The following is a 15,993-nucleotide window of genomic DNA, read 5'->3' as shown; positions in this document are numbered from 1 at the left end:
CACCATATTTCAGACATGCAGTTGTTTTGGGGTTTGTTCTTTTTTTTACTCCGTGCTCAGGAGAAACAAGAAGGTAAGAAGCAGCTTTCCATAAAAATTGTTAAAAATTCAACTGACTTTAGTAATTTTCTGTCCTTTGTTATCTTGTGCTATTGTGTTGCATTCCTGGAATATGTTTTAAACAAATGGGAAGTGCAACTGCTTTATTTCTTGTTTTCAGAGTTGTGAACTCTGCACAGGTTATATTATCTGGCTGGACAACAGATGTGTCAGGATGCCCTGTGGTGTCAGGTGTAAGATCTGGGGTAAAAGATGGAACACGCAGGTCAGAACTGAGCTTATCAAGCTTTTGAGAAAAGCTGGAAAGTGAGGGTATGCCACCTGCAGTGGACAGAAAGAGAAACAACTGAGGGAGTCAGGAGCGTCACACTTGTGGGAAACCGTGAGTTTAACATTAGATAAAAGAACCACATCTTTTTTTATGAAGGGCGTTCATAGCTAGTTTGTTTAAACCTTGAAATCAGGGAAGTATTATGCCTATCAGGCTACAAAGAAAATTTGGAATACAGCTTGTGTCAACCCTGAAGCCGCTCTTAGGTTAGTTTAACTTTTGAAAAATTAAGATGTATCTACTTTCTGGATCATATGAAACAACATTTAAGTTATTGCTTTACCCTTTTTGCCTTTTTTAATTTTGTTGAAGAACTGCTTATTCATGTGGTCAAATGAAAAATAACCCAACAAAACATCCAATAACAGTGACCCGGTCGTTTAACCTCAAGCTGCCTATTTCTACATTCATTCCATGTTTCACTGTTTAATATAATTACTCCTGTTTGGAAGAGACAGTGATGAAATGATCTGACCTTTATGTATTATTACTTGATTAGTTTTTCCATATTTGCTGGAAAAAATAAAATCATTCTTATTAATATTCATTTCAAGTGCTTCTGCATGTCCTTCATGCTCTTCAAGAGAGTTGCTATATAACAGAAAAGTACTTCTCCTTTCCTCTTCTGCACTACAGCTAAGCAAATTTTCATTAATAATTATTGAGTTTTATGTCTTTTTAAAAAATCAGTTTAACCTGTATGAACAACTTCAGGCAAATATATTTAGACCAAGGACCATTTATTATCATTGTGGCTACCCTGGTCACTTCTGTTGCCTCACTGGCTGAGCTGAAGGAGTTAGACTTTTTAGTTCTTCAGGAACCAGGCTTAAGATCACAAAAAAATTAGACTTGGCTGCTGTGATACAGAGAGGTATGAGATGGGGTTCATAATGCCGATTTGGTTCCTTAGTGTAAAGTTTGTTTTCTGCATTGAGATTCACAACAGCCACCATGCTAAATCTCTCATACTTAATCCAGACTGGGAGAAAGAACAAGACGACATCTGAAACTCTGGCTACATCTGTAAACACAGCTTGAGCCTCCCTCAGCCTGGAAAAAGTGCCTTAGGATAACCTGCACCCATACGTTAAAGCCTCTCTACCGTTACTAAAACTGGGGTCTAATGTATGAATGCTGGCCTGCCAGGATTCATGGGCAAACTTTCAATGCCTTGGTTCTAAACGTTACCCAGCCTGAGTGCTTAAACCCTCAGATTTAGCTTCTCTTGATGAAACACCTACCAGCATAGGATGCCACAGCCACCTAGGCTGGCATCAGCCCTAAAGTAAGGGGAAGACCCTGTGTTCTTCTAGGCCCTGGAGGCATCTATATCCTTGTCTTGGATTTAGAGGCATATTTGAAAACTTCTGTGTGTGTATGTATTTTGTCCAAGTTCATCTTGTGTGATCATCCCAGAACTCTTGAAATTAGGCACAGCTGACTATCAGTTTATTAATGTTAAAGGGAGTTCTGCCTCCTGAATGTGTTAACCCATTATTATTTTATAAAATGAAAAAATTAAGCTATGGAGTCAGAACAGGTTGCTCACGGCTTAATCCAGTCAGGTCTTGCAGACCACCAAGGATAGAGACTGTACAACCTCCCTGGGCATCCTGCTTCTCTCCTGGAGTGTGCTCAAAGGGCAAAAAAACCCATCTTCCTTACATCCAGTCTGAACCTCTCTTGTTTCATGTCTGTTACCTCTTTCCTCCCACCATGCTCCTCTGTGAAGAGCCTAGTTCCATTTTCTCCCTAACCTTTTCACAGGTCCCGGGAAGCTGCCTCTGAAGCCATCTCTTTCCAGTCTCAATAAGCCCTGGGCCCAGAGCCTTTCCTCACAGAGCAAGTGCTCCAGCCATGATCGGCTTGGTGGCTCTCCACTGAACTTGCTTCTGTTCAACCTCTTTCTTGCAGGGAGGGAGAGCCCAAAACTGAATGCAGTACATAAAAGTGGCCTATCAAGTCCTAAGTAGAAATTATCAGTTCCTTCAACCTGTGGCTGTGCTCCTGTTCATGCAGCTCTGGACACAGATGTCCTTCTTTACTGCTGTTTATACAACTGAAAAAAACCCCAATCCTCTGTTTCAACCTGCAGAGTGATATTTGCTTAAAGACTGTTTATTCAGTTGGCTTGGTTCTGATGTTCAGACTGCCTGGAACATATTCTGTTGATTTCTGTCATTTTTTGAAGAAAATTGAACAGTTAGACTGGTGATAAACAGCAAACACAGCAAACCTGTGCAGATCCCAAAAGAAGTAATATACATCAACACTGTTACGTGGGAAATGGCTCCGTGCAAGTTCAAACAGAAAAAGCATGAAGTACCCCAGCAAAGACACCTCTGAAGGTCAAGGACATTCTTTCTAGATCACGCGGGGAGAGAACACAAGTTTGTTCTTCATTTTTCCCCACTTGCGGAACTGTTCACTACCCAAACTGAACAAAGTAAGATGCTCTGAACTAACTAGTATAGTCGAGCCTTCACAGAACTGTTTATAAGCCTCTAAAGTAACATACCTGTAAACTTCTAGTACATCAGAAAATGCATTTTTCTTGGGTTCAATATCTAATGTAAGCTAGTGTTGCAGCAGTAGGCCTGGCAAGAAAAAAAAAAAAAAGATAAATACCGTATTGCTTCCAGGGAAAGCTAAGCTAAGTGTAGTAGAAAAGGATGTCTGACAACATGGGTGGTGGAGCTTTAAGTACTGTGGGAGACAATTCATTCTCCAAACCAATTACAGTCTGCAGTCTCAAACATGATGTGCAGGTCTACTCTGTAATGCAAACACATGACTTCATCATTTGGCATAAGACACACCAGAAGATAATGGCTGTCTCTATGTTTAATTTCCTATGTATAACCATACGGGCTAGAAGGATTGAGATGGAGTATGAGAAGGTGGTATCACGTGACATGGATGAGAAAAAAAAAAATGTATGCAGCTGGCCTCTTTATCAGTTTTCCCAGAAGGACACAAAAAGTGAGTGGTTTAAGCTAAATTAAATTCTTTGTGGGGTACAGACATTATTCAACAGGTTGGGATGTTCACAGCATAAACGACAGACTACTGAAGGAGAAATCTTGAGAACCAGGTAGTGACTTTTGAGCAGTAGGCAACAGATGAGATCCTGCTTCTGTGCAAGATTTGTGGCTTATTGGGAGATCAGATACACGTGAGGGCCTTGAGTAAAAGTGACTTTGGGTGTAGAGAAGCTAAAGAATTATACCTCTCCTGTCAAAGAATGATGAAACATTCATTCTCTCCATGTTTTCTTTACCCTCTTTTTGCTGGGAAACAAAACCTTCAGTCTGCCATCATACAAACCAGATCTTCACTATCAGTGTAAAATCAGTATGGTAGGCCCGGAAGAGTGCTCCCAACATAAAAATATGGGCTTTTTTTTCTTCTTCCTGGTGTCTTTTAACTGCTCTATTAAAGGTTCTTTATCCCCATGCACTGGTTTACAAAACTTTAAAACATGTACAACTATCTTTTCCCTATCATAAAGGTTGACCACCTGCTCAGTTGGAAATACATTTTAGAGAAAATTATGTCATGTACTACATATGAATTTTTTATAGAGTCCAGCTACTTCTTGACTATTTCCTAGTAGGTATTGCAATATGCTATTTGTTTGCTTGCATATTTATTCTTGATGCACAAGCAGCACTTTCTGTTAACCATGTACAGGTATCAGAGTAAACCAGACAATTCACGTCACAGCAGCTTAATAGATTTAGTTGTAGCATGGGTCTTAATGAACTCTACACTCAGGTAAATGCCTGATATACTTCTGAATGAATTCTGTCATGGATGAAAGTTAGCTGAACAGTCATTATCTGAGACAAAACAAAGGGTTACCTTGTACCGTTGGAAGGGAATGCTTGCAGTTACTGTATCAAGGATGTGAAAATCTGATGTAAACAGATTAAAACATGGTATGTTAGGGAGAAAGTATGGTTAGAACTGGGCAATGGTCACTAGGACTTTTACATTCTCCTTCTGCTTGATCGATGTATGATGAGCTCTTCAGCTTACTACCTGCAAAAATCAATATATGACAACATATTTGATGCCAAATGGGAAAGTCATGAGAATGAATGCTTCAATTAATCCTTCTGTAAAAGTTGCTATGGCAGCTCACTACAGTATTATTGAACTAGCAAGCAGCTATAAAACAATGCCGTTTAAAGAGCTGAACAGATGAGGACTGAGTACTCAGGGGAAATAACAGAAAGGTTGACTTCAAGGCTGTGCAAGTCTCAATTCATTAACTGAGTGAAGTATTTCACAATAGTTTAGTATATTTGAAGAAGCCACTACAACTAGACAAGCTGCTTGAGCAGACAGTTATTACTGATGGTGTATTACAATAGTACTGTTGTCTCTATTTCAACTTTTTACCTGAGGACTGGATTTACTCGGACATAAAAATCAGCCTGTTGACTTGGCAGACAGCCTACAGCCATGACAAATTCTCAGCTAATGCATCAAACGGGTACAACTCCTTCATACCATGTACATATATAAATCTTTACTCTTATTTAAGCCCTGAGACTGGAATAGAAAATGTAACCCTGCCTGTGGGTAGAAGGATTTAGAAGAGCTGCCTCTGTCACTCTGCAAATAAGGTTTCATGTGCCTGAGGAGAGCCAAGGAATGAGACAACTCCCTCCACTGCTGCTACGGGGAGACTGACTGAGCAGAGCTCTGGTGGAGTCCAGCCAGACTCTTGCCAGGAGGTGCTCACACGACAAAGCTGTTGCTCTCTCTGCTGGTGTTACCAGACTCCTTCAGCAAAACTGCCCTATAGACAACCGAAGCTATAAGCTAGTATCTTCAGATAAACATTTCTGGCTCTGAAGCCACAGAATGGTGGCTCTTACTAAACAAATTAAAAAATAATCTACATGACAACAGTTTAAAAGGAAAGGAGAGAAGGTGAATGATTCGAAGGTTGCTGCAACATTAAGCATTTCAAGGCTGCGATCCTCAGAAAAAGTATTAGAATAAAGCATTAGTTTACTCCGTAGAAAGATTTTTCTTAAGCCGAGATATCGATCCCCTCATTTCTGCAGTGATGGATGATATTATTGATCATTGCCCAGAAGACTATGTATCAGTCTCTAGAACACAATAAAGTCCTTGCAACAAAGAAAACACCCTAGACATGGGTACATACAGGTAAGCACCTGTGATGTGGGGAAGGCCCTCTCAGACTGTTCTCCATATTTTGCCTTAAAGGAATTGGCTTTTGGGTATACCTGGGGATGGTTGGTCCTTCCACTGTGAGAGATGTGGCATTTCACAAAATGGAAATGTCTGTCTTCTTTGCCCAGTCTTTGCTGAGCTGCCCCCCTCTCCCTGCACACGGCAATTAGTTAAGTAATCCATCTAGAATGTAACTTTCATTGATTAAAAACCACAAAGTTCAAATTACAGTTCCCCAGGGCCTGTGCAAGCATTGCAATGGTGGAGGAAGTTGCATGCTGGATCCAAAGCTAAGCAGAAATGCTGTGAGCTGGTGCAACACGATTTATGCTGCATAACATTGCCACTGGAAGCCCTCACATCCACTCCCCTCCAAATGAACAGTATTTCAGGTGTTGAGGTTTTACAAGGTAAGTTCTGGACCTTTCAGAGCAGGTATTTTGGTGAAGGTGTATCAAACCTGGATTTGTGTACCCAAACATAACCAGGGTGTACTGCTTTGTAGAAGCGGCAATCCTGTTGCAGGGTGGTAGAAACAGTTTGGAGTTAGGAGCAGATTTGTTCTTTGACTACTTTGATAACATCTACGTTCTGTTTTCTCTGCCTCATCTGCACAGTCCCTACCATATTCCTCCCTGAAAGTATAGTTCAGCAACAGGAGCTAAAACTTGCAAAACGTTGTCTTTGTGTGGTATTATCACTCTGCAGAGCCTGGTGTGCTACACCCAACGTGACAAATCTCCTTTCCTCCCCATTCTGCCAAGCATATTGATAAGCAAATGTAACAGTTACACACAAACAGGAACTGTATATATATAAGAAACCACAGGGATAAAATATAGAGGTGAAAATAAAAACAATCTCTGAAAGAGGTCATTTTAATGACAACTATGAACTAATATACCAAGGAAAAAATCCCCACTCTTGGGTAAATTATTTTGCATGGGCAAATATCACCTTTTTTGAGTGAAGTAAACTGCTAATCAGGATGGAAATGTAAGGTTTCTAGCTTCTTTTAACTAAATAGATGTTCCCCTATGGAAAGAAAACATCTTAGATTTTCATGAGAGACCAAACACAAGAAAAGAGCGGGAGAATGAAATGCCCACGGTGCATACTAATTCAACATGATGTTGTAACATGTTCAGACTTGTAACTGATTTTCCTTTTTCTTCTGGGAAGAGGCTGTCAAACGAAGCAAGCACTATACAAACTCATTTTTGCTTTTTAAGCCTACATGTCTATTAGCATTCCTTCCAGCAGCAGAACGGAAATCAAACGCAGTGTTTCACACCTGTAGCTAGGAGACTTTTCTGATTTTGATAGCTGGATAGGCAACATCCTCACGTACTTGATCTGCAATATGGTTTTTTTTACCTTCTACAAGAAAGCATTTTCTAGAAGCAACTTCTACTTTTTTGCACCTTTTACTCAACGCCACTAGCCTGCAAAGCGAAGCGTCTAACTCTTTGACTAGTTTTACATGAAAAAACGCACACCTGCCCATCTGCTGCTACGGCTCAAGAAACTCCAACGTTTCTGTCGGCAGCTGCTGATCACGCAAAGGGCAAACCGGCGCAGGCAGAACCCAGAACCTCAAACCCGCAGCAGGTGTTTTGATCGTGGCAGGGAGCGCTTCTGGAGCGCCAGTTCGGGCATGCAAACATCTCTCTCAACAACGCCAGTAACTTTTCCCAGCAACGGCGATGCGCTCGCTATTTCACAGCGCTTGCTCGGGAGGCGCCCCCCCGCCCCCGCAGGCGGGTGCCCGGCAGGTTACAGCCCGTCCCCCCGCGGGGCTTGTGCTGCCGGCGGGGCCGAGCTCGCCCCCGCTCCCGCCGAGCGGCGGGGCGCTGCGCGGCCGACAGGCGACGCCGTGGGGCGGGGGGCGGCCCCGCTCCGGCCGGGCGCGGCGGGGGGAGCCGGCGGCAGCGCCCTCAGACCCGGCCCGCCCCGGGGGGGGGTCACTCACCATGTTGACTTCTGAGACCACGTCGATGCTGGCGATCTCTATCCGCATGCCCACATCCACGGGCGGACCTGCGGGGGGTGGGGGGGAGCGGGAGGCGGCGTTAGCCGGCGCGGGGGGTGGGGGGGCGCCCGGGGGGCTGGGGCGCGGGTCGGGGGGGCTCCTCACCTCCGAAGTCGGGCCGCAGGCGGATGTCGTAGCCCTGCAGCAGCCTGTCCACCGTCTCCTTCACGTAGGACATGTTGCTGGGCCCGTCGGCGCTGCGGGAAGGAGCACAGGCGGGTTAGGGAGGCGGCCGGGCGGCCCCACGCCCGCGCCCCTCCGCGGCCCGGGGGCGCTCACCTGCGCGCCGCGCACGCCACGGCCAGCACCAGCGGCAGCGACAGGGCCCGCGGGCCGTCCCGCCTCGCCGCCGCCGCCGCCGTCCCCCCCATCCCGGCCCCGGCCGCGCCGCCGCCTCGCGTGGGGAGAGCGGCGGACTGCAACTTGGTGCGGAGCGGAGCAACAATTCCCGACAGCACGGCGCATGCGCCGAGCGGGGCGCCGCGGCCCCCGGGGAGCGCCGCTGCCCGCCGCGGCCCCCCGGAGCCGGCCCGGCCCGGCCCGGCTCGACCCGACTGGATCGGACCGGATCGGACCGGACCAGCCCCGCCCCGCTGCCGAGGGGCTGAGGGAGGTGGCGCGGCAACAGGTGCCGGCGGCGAAGGCAAGGTGGCCGGGCGGCTGGGAAGCCAGCGTCCCCGGGCTGCCGTGAGGGGCTGCCGCGGCCGGGCGCCGCCGCCCCCGCTGGGGCGCCAGCTTCATGGAACCATAGAGTGTCCGGAGCTCGAAGGGACCCGCAAGGGTCATCGAGTTCAGCTCCCGTCCCTGCACAGGACAGCCCCAAAATTCACACCGTGAATTCTTCCCCGTCAAGAGAAAACGAATCGTCGAGGGCGCGTCTTTGTGAAAATTCATGACGGGCTCTGATGTTAATGATAATGTAAAAGGGAATTGGCAAATTCAAAAGAAATCGTGCGTTTTAGTGCAAATAATCCTTTGCCCGGCTGTGAAGGCTCAGCTGCGTCCATCCATCGCGCAGGTGGTCGGGCCCGTTTGTGGCTGGGGCTGTCCCACAGAAGCAGCCGCGCTGGCATACGTAGGAGATCGCAACAGACTTTTAGTCGCTGTTTTTCAACCAAAGTAACTGCTCTTGCACTTAGAAGGGATTTTGTTTTTAAGAGAGTCTATGAACTGATGCTCTAGTGTAGCCTGACCTCTTACGAGCAATATTACACACTGGCTAATCGGAGCCCTGTGAACAGCTTCTGACTTTGCTGGTGCCGCTCTGTTTCCCTGCCCAGGAGCTCAGCAGAGTTAACATTTATCCCTTTCAAATTCGACCCACCTCATCTGTGCTGTGTACAATCCTGTGCACTGACCTTGGGATATGCGTTTGATGTTTTTGAAGTTCCTACAGTGTCTTACTTCTGAGAAAAGTTGGATTTTTGGTGACGGTTTCGTGGTTCATATATGCCACGATATTTGAAAAATGCAGGAATACTGAAATAAATAGTGTGTGACACAAATTCTTGTGATAATTCTGAATATTTTAACAGTGCATATTTCTATGCAAATCTGTTACTCTTGGAGAAGGAGCATGCCACACTTCCTGAGAGATTACCACAGGAGTCCTTCACCCTCACAGCTACTTTTATTGATGGTTTGAAACAGTATAATAAATATTTCCAACTGGCTTTGGGGACTTTTATACCGAACATTTCTTTTCCTCCTATTTTAGTCCTTAGTTGCTGGCAAATGTATTCTCCCAGCTCAACTCGATCGTACTTTAGCACTGCTCTTTGGAAAGAGCTTTTAAAATTAGTTCCTTTTAGTAGTGTTCAGCTATAATTGGTGCGGCTTGGATATAGCACTTTTAAAAAAAAATCCCCACCCATAGAAGTAGGCACATAATTAGATGTGCTGGTTTGCACTTTGGAAATCAGGCTGCCTAGTGGCTAAAAACCTAGCAGGTTAATCTAGAGACTTTTGCCACTAGTTTGCAATATTTTTAAAGAAAAACAGACTTCTGTGGTGGCTTAAATTTCTGCTCTTGTCTTTTCTTATGATTATTTTCTCATATTTGTTGTTCAATAATCTCTTTTCTTTAAACCATTGCTAACGATAGTACCAAATTCCTTTCCCACTCATTTCTACACTGGGTTTAGTATTTATAGGGTCCGTGAGATAGACATACATCTTGTAAATAAGATTTTTAAAAAATATTTTCTGGGCTGTGTTAATGAAGGCAGACCTTTGGGGCTGGGAATAGTTTAATCTTGATTAGGCATATATAAGCACTAGTAGACAAAAACAATTGAAATTCACTAGTTCTCACATGGTAGGCATGACTTTAATACTCTGAGGCATGTCGAATGCTTACTAGAAGCAAGACAAATAATATAATCACAAAGTGTGATTCACAAAACCATCCCGGGCCAGTTGCATGTTCATTTTCCACCTTCATTATGCATAAACTTTCAGGAGGGAACCTTTTTTCTTACATGCCTCCAGTTTATTAAAGATCATTTTTGCAACGCTCATTTTCATTTGGAATCAGAAAGTGCACACAGTACATGGATAATGTCCTGCTCAGACAATGTTGGCTAATTAAAAAGAATGCAAGATCACTGAAAAAATGGGATTTTTTTTCCTGTTTCCCACTGGATAAGTTCTGTAGAAAGGAAGACCACAACTTTCAATGAAAAGAGGAAAAAAAAATTGTGAAACTGGTGACTATGCAACCTTTAGCGATACTTCGTGCCTTCTAAAATGTAGGAAAGGGGAAGGTGTGTCTTTGTGATTCTGCTCAAAACAGAGAAGGGGATCTGTGTGTGTCCCTCACACTGGGCAGTTTGTATGAGGAGGTGATGCAGGAAAATGCTAACACTTGTAATACTGACTGGTTTGAGTAATTGGAAATAGGGACTTGCAGACCCAGGATACTCATAATCTCAAGTGTCCGACTGGACTTGCAGTTTTCCAGTCAGTGGGGAGAAGTATTGTGGGAACAGGTACACCAGCCACAGGCCAGAAGCAGGACTGGTGTTAAGTGTGAAAGCGGCATCATTAATTAAGAAAACTGCATTACAATGGAGCAGTGTGCACAGAAAACAGAACGGGAAACTGAGCTCAGGATCTCTGGATTATTCATTGTCAGACATCTGTGCTCTGCTGGTTGCTTGGCTGGGTGGCTTGTCAGACGGCGTACACCACAGGTAAAAGAAAAATGAGAATTAGGATGGATATATGTTTTTTCTTACTTGGCACTGAGCAGGTGACATTTTGCAGTAACTATACTGATAAGGTATATTCAAAATTTTAGACCAAACTTTCAATTTTGTAAAAATTAAGCTAAATGGTTGGGTTTGAAAACTATGAAATGAAACCTAGGAACTCTGAAATGACTATATTTGCAGGTAAGAAACAAATCCTGTTAATATTTATACTTAGAGAAAAGAGGCAGGGAATGAAATAGGTTACATATTTCATCTGCTTAGTGATAATGCTGTTGTCATTTTATACCTACAGCAATCCCTTGAGTCAAATTCTGCTTGTGAGCAGCCTTCCCGATGGCAGAAAATGGCAAGCTGGAAATACTTTTAGTGTGCTTTGGGGATTTCAGTGCAGTGGGAAAGCTGCACGAGCCATCGAGAAGAGCTGCAGAATGACAGGCTGAACTTGTGCTTTGTTCTGGGATCTGTAAATGGTGGGATGCTGCCCCACACTGAGGAGAGCACCTCGCCCTCCCAGCCATCTCCCTTTCCTTCGGGTCCCTCAGTAAGCCTCCACACCCCCGTCCTTCCCTCAGGGAATGAAAAAGGTACAGCTCAAAACTCATGCCCTCTTTGTGCCCCATTTTTATCCCTTTTCTAATATGCTGTAAAGGTCAATTAAGATCTTCTTTTAAGAGCCTGTAAAACACTTAGGACAGTGCTTTTAAAGAACAGTAAATATGAAAACTGTGAATTGAAGTTAGTCACCTTTAACAATCACAGTAAGAAGAGAATATATAATAAGAGCTATAGGATTCTTTTTGTCCTATAATATCTACAGCCAGAATAATTTTGTGAGTCTTTAATTATGTCAGATAAACATCTGTAACACTCATCTGAAATCCTGTTTTAGATCTCCCAGCCTTGTGCCTACACCACTCATCCAACATCCGGTCTTAACATTACAGAACTTGCTTCCTCTTGAGGCACCTGAGTCCAGCAATGCACGCCTAATGACAGAAACCCCCCTGGCAGTACATTTTCTTTGACCCCCTCCTCACTACCTGTGGGAAACAACTCTGCTGACTTTCAGAGTCCTTCATCCCAGGCGTGGGGGACTCACAAGCTCCCTCTCCTGATGCTAGCTCAAGAGAAGTAGTAGAGGCTGAAGATTAAAGTCTTTGTGCCAGATGCTACAGAGATTAGCAAAAAAGGCAATCCTGAACAAACCATCCAGGACAAGTTAGGAAGACATTCAACAAGTGTTGGGACAGACACAAAGAAGGTGAAGGTAGCAGTTACTCCATATGCATTTGCATAGTTTAATGGCCTCAGTGGGCATATTAACAACAAGTAGCCTGTAGTCTTAAGTGTTGCTGAAAAAAGGCAGGCAGTCATAGACAGTGCTGCAGAGGCTGGTTTTAAGGAGATATTTAAAGAACAGAGAAATATGAAGTGTGATATTGTTATGATTCCTGTTAAAAGGTGTTTCGGGTACTTCCATTTATGCAGTTCTGACAACTGAGGTTTGTCAGTGCTGGTGAGATGTGAGAAGCAGAATAGAAAGAGTTAAAACCTGATGTATTATCCTGCAGAAATTGAGCACACATATACCTTTCCATGGCAAGCAGCTCACTTGATTTTAACAGACTGACGCATACTATGGTAAGTTGCATATATATTTGTAGGATTGAGACCTTTGCTTCTCTGCTTTTTGGGCCTGGCCCTGCCTTTATTTGTATGAGGGTTTTTCTGGTGTGACAAATGAAACACTGTTACTGGAATGGCCCAGAAATTATTTTTCCTGATAAATGGAGTTCATTTTCTCCAGCTTTGCCTTTTCATTGTTTTCTGAAGAAGCTCACTGCAAAACCCTATTTAAACTGTCAGGTTAAATAAGTACTTTTAAAAGTAGTGAGTAGAGAAATACGAGTAATACTCTCATACTCACAAGTATTTTACCACACTGAGCCACTAGAATGCAATGTGTCTCTTTGTCCCATTTCAGTGATGCGATGCGCTCGCTATGTACACTTATGAATCTGTGAGTCATGTAAATAAGAGCCTAGCTTGTTTGCTTCTAGCAATAAAGAGACAGAATGGCTGAATTCAGTCACACAAGCAACTTCTCTGGGGATATTTTCACATAAGCGTGTTGATCAAAGCATTCCTTCATCAGGAGGAAGAAAGAAAATACTTAATCAAAATGAACTTTTCTTTGAGAAAAGATAGATTTCTGAATTATTTACTCTCAAGAAATTTAGAATTAAAAGACAGTCCTTTCAAAGCCCTAAGCAACCTGATCTGTCTTTGAGGTTAATATGGCTCAGAGCAGAAGCTAAACTTGGGTCTGAAGTTGAGCAGGAAGTAGGCTAGAGAAGTTCCCCTTCTAATTTCAAGTATTTTGTGATCTTGTTACTCTAAAGGGTGGTAACATTGCTCTCTGCCTCTGCTTATGGTTTGCAGTTCTTCCATGGAAACTGTACCAGTTCCTTTGTTATCTCCAGCAGCCCCTGCTCACTTGCTGTGCTACACTGCTGCGGAGGTTGAAGGTCCTGACTGGTTTTTCCTTAAAGCTAGTTTTGCATTAAAGGCTTTGGGTTGTTGGGTTTGTTTTTTTTTTTCACTTCAGTCTGATTTGGGATGAAAACTGGGGCTGATCACTGGCCTTTCCATGGGCCAGTGCTTCGAGTTTTAGAATTAGATCTACCTGAAAGTGTCCTTAGTGTATTGGAGACCTAGCCTCCACATTACATACTCCTTAAAACAGCCAACTTCAGTAACAAAACAAACAAGACATTTTAGCTGAGATTGTGTAACACTGGTTTTTTTAAGAGGTTGCACTTGTATATGCTAAGACCCCAAAGAGTAAAAGCTAGAACAGAGCCAAGAACAGTCACCACAAATAGAAACTATTCTCTATCCTCTTGCCATTGCACCCACCTCATGAAAGGTTGGCATTTTGTATTTCCACTCATTACTAAGATTGTCTGCTGCCTCCAAGGACAAAGATGACAAGAATGAAAATTTGCATTATATTTCAAGAATACGTTTACAAAATATTCCACCTCTCACGTTTAAAAGTGAGTATTAGAAAAACAGCAAAATATAACGATAAAAACTGCCAGACTGAAAACTTACTGGCTGATTTCATCACTGATGGCAAATTCCGCTGGAATTCTGTTGAGTAGACTTACAGCCATGAAAGTGACAGCATTAGATATGTATCGCCATGTATAGTCATACCTACGCTGGGAGAAAACAAAGTGGGCATGATTTTAACAAATGTAATAGTCCTACACAACAGCTGCTTGCACACTCCTTTCTTGTCTCAGAGGCACATTTGATGAGTGAGATAGATGCTTCTTGCTTGCTGAAATGAGGAGCACATGTGAATCTCTTCAGCTGGGAGTCACTTTGTCAACAGGGAGGTGTAAGACAACAAGTAATATTACTTAGCTCTTTAACTGATGCAGGGGTGCAGGTCTAAAATCCATGATTTATATATGTCGTGTGGGCTGGCAGCAGTCACTGGAAGCGGTCCATAAACTGAGAAATAGATTACGCCCTGTCATTTGTGCTGTTTTTAGCTAGTTGAAAAAGAGCCTAAAATAAAGGCTAAAATAAGTGCAAAGATAAGAACTGGAAGAAAAAAAAGAAATTGAACAAAAAGAAAGAGGGCTGGCAAAGATTTGAGGTAGAGGTTCCTCAGCTAGACCACAAAACTAGGATGTTACTAGCTGTGCAGCCCCTCTTGATATCTCTCTCCATAGCAGTGTCAGGTGCAGGGGCACAGAGGCCCTCTCAGGGATAACTGCTCTGAGAAGAGGCCCACAGGAGGGACGGCTGAACAGCAGGAGTTATTGGTTTATTTACTGTTCATGCATTTTAGAAAAAAACTGAACTGTTTGTGGCTGCCTTCAAATCCACCTCAGAGGGCAAAAACATCCCGACCCCTCTTTTAGGGCAATCACCAGAACTTGAATGCTCAGGAAGCAGTAAAGGGTGAGATAAGGGGCTGGTGAGCATCCCCTTGTTCCTCTGAGCAGCGGCAAGCATTTGTGTGATGACAGCAATATTAGCTTCAGATGTTTTCTAATACCATCTCTAGGAAGAAGTGAAAGAGGTTGAAAGAAGACTTAGTTTCATGGGCAGAAGAGGCCAAAAGAAGAAATATCAAGAACAGACTTAATTTTGTGATTTGGAAGCATTTCCCTCTCATCCCTTCCTACTGTAAGGGATGATTTTTGGATCCTTCCCATGAGTTAACTTCTCCTATTCTTAACCTCTCTGTTGTGTTGCCCTTTGTCACGCCAAGCGTCTCCTTAAGTGACTTGCTCTTTGGTTCAGAGAGTTTCTCTCCCTTCACCTAGCACATTGAGACTTAAATTTTACTTCAGCTCCTGGACATTATCAAGGTTTTCATTTCAGAAAATCTGCAAAATCTGTTTCAGTATTGTCTCTGGTTTTGACCAATCTGAGGGGCTGGCCACAGAAGTGGCAGTCAAGTCAAATTCCTGTCCATTCCCCCTTTGATGAAGGCAAAATATCACCTGCCTGTCTGTCAGATGGGGAACTGAGGAATTAGAATATTTGTATAACAGGATAAGAGCAACAACAGTGAAGCTGTAAGAAAATGAAGTATTATACATATAGAGAAAACCCCAACACCATGATAAATCAGGAACTCAGAGTGAAAAATGCTTTCTGGTTCTGATCCAGAATCCCCAGGGTGAGTGGCAGGTTTTTAGTTTACTTCAGTGTGTTTTGGAACAGGACCTAAATGACCCTGGTGTCTAAATCATACATAAGTCAGGGTAGATTTGTACTTCATCTTTTTGGACTGTGAGCTGAACTATACAGCAGGGAAAAGAGCGTGCATTGCTCTGGAGTAATGAGACAGGGAAGGGGAAATACACAGACAGCTTTCCATGAGATAAGAGAGAGTGCTTGTGAGTGCAAATCTCATCCATCCTGTTAAAACCATTCGTCTTGTGTAGTCTGCTTCCCAGAATTGTGTATTTGTCTTTGTAAAATATTCAGCTTCCTTTTGTCCTCTGGGTCTTCCACCCACTCATTCTCACCATCAGCAGTGGAAGTCCTTCCTTTCTCATGTCTAAGTGGGCTAAGAGGTCTGGGAGGTAACTGTGGAGGCCTGTTCA

At 43.6% G+C, this 15,993-nt stretch overlaps 1 protein-coding gene across 4 annotated transcripts in view; it reads right to left on the bottom strand.

Moving 5' to 3' along the window:
- Window positions 1-14,748, bottom strand: part of GABRB1 (gamma-aminobutyric acid type A receptor subunit beta1) — a 139,044-nt gene extending 124,296 nt beyond the window's left edge. For 2 of the 4 annotated variants that reach the window (XR_010372617.1, XM_064449378.1), the window contains exons 1-3: window positions 7,920-8,321; window positions 7,746-7,837; window positions 7,581-7,648 (exon numbers count right to left, since the gene is read on the bottom strand). Coding sequence is in view for 2 of the 4 variants with exons in the window: in XM_064449378.1 (XP_064305448.1) it covers window positions 7,581-7,648; window positions 7,746-7,837; window positions 7,920-8,011 (252 nt within the window). In the remaining 2 variants the exon portion in view is untranslated. Of the gene's footprint in view, window positions 1-7,580; window positions 7,649-7,745; window positions 7,838-7,919; window positions 8,322-13,972 lie in introns of those variants that run through there. The other 2 variants (XM_064449379.1, XM_064449380.1) reach the window with 2 other exon arrangements.
- Window positions 14,749-15,993: the final 1,245 nt, after the last annotated feature.

The sequence above is a fragment of the Phalacrocorax carbo genome, chromosome 4, assembly GCF_963921805.1.
Source record: "Phalacrocorax carbo chromosome 4, bPhaCar2.1, whole genome shotgun sequence".
Classification (NCBI taxonomy): domain Eukaryota; kingdom Metazoa; phylum Chordata; class Aves; order Suliformes; family Phalacrocoracidae; genus Phalacrocorax; species Phalacrocorax carbo.
Note: the sequence above shows the minus strand (reverse complement) of the source record. Positions and strands in the feature narration are given on the sequence as shown.